We start from the raw sequence: 7,021 nt of genomic DNA, 5'->3' as shown, positions 1-7,021 counted from the left end.
TTAGCTGCTGGTTTTACTGTGTGCTCTCGGCTGACCAGGCAACCGAACTTCATTAGGGTCACGTTTTTACACATCCGTTTCATTTATGCGATAGAGAATATGACTAAGTATGTTCTACGGAGAGTATCTGATATTTAGAGGTCTTCAGGAAAAATCATGTTAAGAGAGCAAGATTCATAATGCTGGAACTCAGTCAGGCCTTGCGAGTCCTGTGCCTTTGCTCCGTCTCCCAGGAGTGTCCGCAGCACCGGGGCTGTTCTTCTGTATTCTTTAAATGGAAGAGTAACTGAAAAACATATGATTTTTGAAATCAATGTATGTTTTAATGAACCGATTCATAAGATTAGTTATTGATTAAGTTCGAAGAGCCCTGTTTTACAAAACTAACTCAAGGTCACACTTGTGTTTTCAGAAGAAGAAAGAATGTCACAAAAACATCTGAAAGAAGCCTTTATCAGCAACTTAAATGGAACTAGTTTGCTGGAAATTTCACTAGGTTTGTCTCTAGCTCCACTCTGCCTGCTTTGCAGAGGACTCCTCTTGATTTTATATTACCTGCACTATGGGAAACCTTTAAGTTCAAGGAAGTACAGCCTGCTGCTAGACTTCCTTGTGCTAGTATCTCCTCTCCTCTTCTCCTGTACAGTCTTGTCTCCAATCATGTTTTTCATGCCAACTATCACTGCAGCCCTCTGTGCTGGAATATTTTCTAAAATATACAGCCAAAGAAAACATGGGACCGGAGTGCCTTTTAGGCAAATTGTAAACGACTTCCAGAAGACGTATTTGGATCCAGAATACATTCCAGCAATAACAGTGTTTCGCGTCTATGTCAACATGTGGACATCAATCAGCATTTTAGCAGTGGATTTCCCGCAGTATCCAAGGCGGTACGCCAAAGCCGAGACCTATGGAACAGGAGTTATGGATTTGGGGGTTGGAGCTTTTATTTTTGGTAATGCTCTCGTCTGTCCTGAAGTTAGACAAAAGTCTTACGGGACACAACCAAAATTTTCCAATCTGGCCAGGCAGTTCTTCTCCGTTTGGCCGTTGATTTTTCTTGGTGTTGGACGACTGCTTAGTGTTAAAACTATAGAGTATCATGAACATACTTCAGAGTATGGAGTGCACTGGAACTTTTTCTTTACCTTAGCGTTTGTGAGGCTTGCAGCATCTCTACTGTTAGCCATATTTCCAAAAAATAAATCTTGGATTGTTGCTATAAATCTCGCTGTACTTTATGAGCTTATTCTCAACACTACCTCTCTGAAGACGTTTATCTTGCATGGGAGCAATGGCAGAGATACTAGGGTTGGCTTTTTAAATGCCAACAGGGAAGGACTTCTCTCTCTTTTTGGATATCTTGCCATATATATGGCGAGCGTCCAAGTGGGACTCTGCCTGCTGAAGTGCAGAAACTCAGTCAAAGGCTGGACGGAAGCAGTGTGTTTCTTACTGCTGACAGTTCTTGTGCTCTTCCTATTTCTTAATGTGTTGCAAGCATATGCGGACCCTGTGTCCCGCCGGATGGCTAATCTCTCCTACTGCATATGGGTGGTGGCTCACTGTCTGGCGTTCTTTATCTGTTTTGTAGCGACTGATCTCATGTTGGTGTTCACAAAGCTTCTTGTGAAGGGGTCCAGCGTGCCCTGTTGTTGGAACATTGTAAAGCCCCCTAATACCAGTAAAAAGCATGAAACGGAGGCCGCGCCTGTGGGAAGGGAAGGCAACCTGTCACACATTTGCCTGATTACTGCTATTAATAAAAATCAATTACTGTTTTTCTTGCTAGCAAATGTTATGACTGGTACTGTGAATATACTGATAGATACAATCCACTGCAAGACTGCATTTACATTATGTATACTACACTTGTATATGTTTTTTAACTGTTTAATTATGTATATATTGCATGCCAAAAATATAGTATTAAAGTTCTGGTGATTCCACTCTGTCTTAAGTGGACTAGTTGAACTTTTGTTTGCTGTAGTTGAATGATAGTATTTTAGTGAATGATAGTATTGTTATGTAGATGCAATAACTTACAACGTAGTATAGCTTTTTAGTATTGATTATTTTTTAATGGTTTGTTTCATGAAATTATACAGTCAGTGCTGTTACCTATTGGAGCTGTTACACGTTTTCCTGAAAACTTACGTTTTGAGATTGTTTGCTGAATACTCCTGCTGCTCCTATAAACGCTCATGGTATTTAGTTAGTGAACTGTGTTCGTACCCGACTGCTGGAAGAATTAGATAACAATGTATAGAGTAGAAGCCAGATGAAAAGTAAGAAAATGAGTAATTACATAGAGAGAGACTCAGTTGTGTCAAGATTTACCTAATTAAGGCCCTTGCATAAATAATAGATAAGAATAATTCTTTATATAAAATGGATTGAATAAGGGGGTACTTAAAAATGTTTTGGCCCCAGTCCTGGAAAGACTTATACATATGCTTGACTTTGATGGGAATAATTGTATGTGGAATGTTAATCATATACTGAAATCTAAATTAGCCTTTGAATTAAAGCTAAATTTTATTTTCATCCTTACTGATGAATATAAATGAAGATCCTAGATAAAGTGTGATGTTCTGAAGGATAAAACTCAACTGCAGCTGAATTCATAAAGCAGTTGTTGGAATCTGTGGTGCAGATAATGAGCAGTGCAGCCTTTTATAAGAAAATACAAAGATCCAAAACTAATTCACCCCCAGCCTGCATACCAACATGTTGTGACAGCTCATCTTTAGGACAGCTGTAAAATACGGTCTCCAGCTCTACTTTAAAAGTACTCAGGGCCCACCTACTTGTCTATAAAATTATTTTAAACAGCAGCTCATTTAGTACTGTATTTTGACAGCTGAGATGTCTTCAAGTGGGAACATTCTGTATTAATTTTTATTAGCAAACAGCATGGAAATGGAAAGAAGCTTGACATGGTGGGTCAGGGTACCAGCAGAGTATTGACAAGAGATGTGCTTAGATTCTCTCTCAGAGTCTTCCTGTAAGCCCAGAGCAGAATACCTTTTTTTGTTCACTTTCCTAACTGTGGCAGTTCTTCCTGACCTCATTAAGTTGTTGAGAAGAGAAACACATTTAAAGATTGTGAGGAATTCAGTAATGTCAATAATAAATACTTAAGAAGTAGAATACAAATGGCAGTCGATGATAGATGTCTAATGTCATTGGAGTTACAGCAGTGCACATGGGCCGTATTTCAAATTTTTCCTTGTCTATCAAATGCAATGAATCATTAAACCTATGGAGATTAAGCCTCTAAATCAGATTCCTTAAGGCAGACATGCTGTGGAATGTCTTTAAATTTATGAGGTTCTCTTAGCTGTTGGCCAATGGAAAGGTGAAGTCTGAGGATTATAGGCTGTGGCTGTGCTGATTTCATGGCTGTTTACTTCCCAGTTCTAGCTATATAGTCTTCAGAATTAAAGAAAAACAGCCTGTATTATCCTGGGGACAAATGCAATTAATTGGCAACAATGTCTTATAAGCAGTTGTCACTGTTTATAGCAGAGTTTTCTGTTAATTGGTGTATGTATTAATTTTAAAACATTTTCTAGCCTTGCCTAGGGAAGAAAGGCCTCCATCATGAACTGAATGGCACTACTCATGCAAAATTACTCATGGATATTAATTTTTTAAATATTTGAAGCACAAGATCTGCAATGAGTTCTGCCTGTGAGCACAAGTCTATCAATGTGATTCAGAATTAAGGCATTAACTGGGTGTGACAAAGCGGAGTTGAGTCTGGACAAGCAGCAAACTATCTAGATGCCAACTCCATTTCGTGAAGTAAAAATTGCGTGGGAGGCCTGCTGTGCCTGTGCAGAGCACTGTTAGCTCCGCACTGGCAGCGGGCTGGCGGGCACCAATTCCAGCAGTGGAGCTGTGGTGTGCAACAACAGCGCTTGCAAACAGAGGGGACTGTGGTGCACAAGTAACAACGAGAGTGAGAACAACCTGCTTCTCTCGACAATGGCGCAACACCCCATTGTGAGGCCATGTCCCGCTTTTAAAGCCGAGTAAAGTTGTTCACCACTGAATTAATGAGAGACAATTAATTCTCATTGCTTATTGTCGATAACAAATGCGGCAAGTTCTGCCCTGAAGCAACCAGCATAGTTATTAATGCTGAATGTTTAGACTATGAATAGCTACATATAATTAACCATGCTTCTGAAAGAACCAAGAAATGCAAGCAAGCGTTCTTTGATCGCGGAGGCTGTACGAGCAAGCGGCACTGTAATGAGTTTGAAAAGATGCGAGAGAAGTTAACACTATGACACTGCTGCAGACACTTTCTCCACACACACCTCAAAAGCTGTTAGTTCAGTGGTTGGTAGGAACACAAACACCACATATCATTTCACTTTGGGGTGTGTTTAGACGAGTAAGCTTGTACAGATCAAAGATATATTTTAAAAAAATCAGAAACTTATTTAGCCATTACACTAGTAAGACTAAAATGGTTCAACTATAGCATGCCACTGACTTCAAGAGGACTGGGAAAACATAAATTGTTTTGTCTTTGCTGCCATAATTCCACCAGATGACCTTTTTTGTAGGGCTGCATGATAGAAACAATATGGTGGGAGAGCAGAGCTGATTACATTTATCCTTAACCTTGTTATTTGTTAAAGATTAGTAGCGTCTTATCAAATTTAATTATTTTTAGGGATCAACTCACTGGCATGCCTTCCTTTCGAACCCAGTAGTGTCTCTTTTGAAGTCAAATGTTACAATAAAGATTTCAGGCAGTATCCTATTTCAAAGCCATTATGGCCTAAAGAACATGTATTTCTTCCAGGCAAAAAAGGAACATGCAGATTAATGGCACGAAGGGGCTGTCTGTCTTTTCACTGTTTTGTAGATAACAAGCAACTTGCATGTTCTCACAGCTTTTAAAAAACAACCTCTTCTGTGGATAAAAATTACATGAAATGTAACGGTGCTTTTCATACATGGTTTATGCACCTTTAGAATACAAACTGTGGGATAGTGCTGTTTTGTCGATGTGATCCAAACACGCTCTGAAAGCGGAGGGGCAGAGGTGACACAGGAGCCCACAAGCTGAATGGACCCTGCAAACACAACATAGGCTTATCGCAGTTTGGTGTGCTCACGTTACTGTAATGTGAGAAACTATCCCTCCTTACAACATGTCATCTTTTTTGCTGAAGAGGAAAATCAAGAAAATACATGAACCGCAAACTGTGCAGCAATGCGGCTCTGCACAATGTTTCTGTTAGAGGTAGAGATGTTGCATGAGGAGTTCCAGTAATTTAACTCCTCCACTAAAGATGGTTTTTATGCCAGAAACAAGAAAAAAAAAATCCTGCTCCCTATTGCTTCCCCTGCATTTTCTTGTGAGGACTTTAGTAAATAACAAGAATGAACAGATCAACCGTTTATTTATAGTTCAAGAAAGGCTATGGGTTTTTTTTGGCTGCCTAAATTAAGCAGCCACAGGATTTCTAGTTGGTTGCACTAGGGTGCTGAAGAAGCCAACAGCCTTAAGTCAGAGCCCATAAGTCTGATGCCTTACCTGGCACGAAATCGGCGCAGGGAAATCTGAGGCTGCACTTCGATGCCTGGGCTGCCTGTGAAGCGCAGGCGTTTGATGCGTTTTTGTTAGCTTACGCTCCCCGTCGGCCTGCACTCGGCTGCACAGCAAAACCTGTGCCGAGGCCATTTCCACACAGGGGCCCCGATACGCTCTGGCCCTTTCCCACTCCAGACAGCGACGGGTTTTCATCCCGCCAACACTTTGGGATTTAACCTCACCCGCTCCCCTTCACCCATCCCCTCAGTCCCACCAGCTGCACCTCACGGGGGCCGCCCGCAACCCGCTGGGCGGCCAGTTCCTTATACCCCACCATGGACGTGGCGCCCTTCCAGGGCGAGGGCCCGGGCGCAGGCTCCCCGTGTCCTGCCGGTCCCTCAGTGCCGCGCCCCGGGGCGGGAAGGTGACGGCAGCGGTCGCCTCACGGCGGGGAAGGGCCCGAGGAGCCCCCGGGGCCAGGCCTCTAACGCGCCCCCGCCCTCGGGGCCGCGGCGGGCGCCTCCCTACCTCAGCCTCCCACCCGGCCACCACGGCCGCGGCCCCCGGGGCTCGAGGTCGAACGCGCCGCTCCGACCGTTTGTGACAGGGGGCACGCGGGGGCGGGAGGTAACGGGCGAGCGGGCGCCGCCGGCGGCCAGGCCCGGGGGCGGCGAGGCGGGGCCGCGGCCCGGCGGGGAGCGGCAGGGCTGCGGTCTCTCGCGAGAGGAGGGCGGGGCGGCCCGGGGCCGGGGCCGCCGCCTGTGGGGAGGGCCTGGGGAGGGGGAGAGGAAGGAGGCGGCTCTGTGGCGGAGCCCGGGGTGTCCGCCCGCCTGTCAGAGCGCCCGGGCCGCCGACTCACGGAGGAGCCGGTAAAGGCCCGAGGGGGGCGAGGCGGGACGCAGGGCAGGGCAGCGGCCCCAGCGGGGCTGAGGTGAGGCGGGAGGGGAGAGAGGCCGGGAGCCGGCCCGCCGGCTGCCTCCCTTCGGGGCTGCCTCCCCGCGATCACCGCCCCGGGCGGGCAGCCGCGCCGGCTGGAGGCCGGGCGAGGACCCGGAGGAGAGGGGTGGGTCTGCCCGCCGCGTCGCCCGGGCTGCAGCCAGCCCCCTCCCCCCCCCCGCTCGCCCTCTTACCCGGCCCGCTGGGGAAAGGCGGCCGCGCCGGTCCCGGGCTGGTGGTGGGGAGTGGGAGGGCGGCGGGCCGCCTCCCCGCGGCTGCGGGTCGCCCCGGGCGGGTCGAGGCGGCCTCTCGCCCCACCGCTGCTCCTCTCCCTCCCCAGCCGCCGCGGGGCGGGACGGGGGCGGCGGAGAGCCGCACACCCCGCTCTGGGCTGGGCGTGTCCCCGCCGGCCTGGCTGGGCCGGGGGCGGGGGGGAGGGAGCGGCCCGCAGCGCGGAGAGCTCCATCACTCGCCGGCCTCCGGCCTTGTTCCCCCGGCAGTGCCCGGCGGAGGGCCGGCTGCGCT

The 7,021-nt window shown here is 47.5% G+C and overlaps 1 protein-coding gene across 1 annotated transcript; it reads left to right on the top strand.

Moving 5' to 3' along the window:
• Nucleotides 1-423: 423 nt before the first annotated feature.
• PIGW (phosphatidylinositol glycan anchor biosynthesis class W) lies at nt 424-1,944 on the top strand (the record flags this gene model as incomplete). Its single annotated transcript, XM_082008463.1, has 1 exon — nt 424-1,944. The coding sequence occupies one exon, from the start codon at nt 424-426 to the stop codon at nt 1,942-1,944; it is 1,521 nt and encodes a 506-aa protein (XP_081864589.1).
• Between the last annotated feature and the right edge of the window lie 5,077 nt (nt 1,945-7,021).

Source organism: Phaethon aethereus (genome assembly GCF_964289735.1).
Source record: "Phaethon aethereus genome assembly, chromosome: 19".
In the NCBI taxonomy this organism is placed as follows: domain Eukaryota; kingdom Metazoa; phylum Chordata; class Aves; order Phaethontiformes; family Phaethontidae; genus Phaethon; species Phaethon aethereus.
This window is presented reverse-complemented; position numbering and strand designations above follow the sequence as displayed.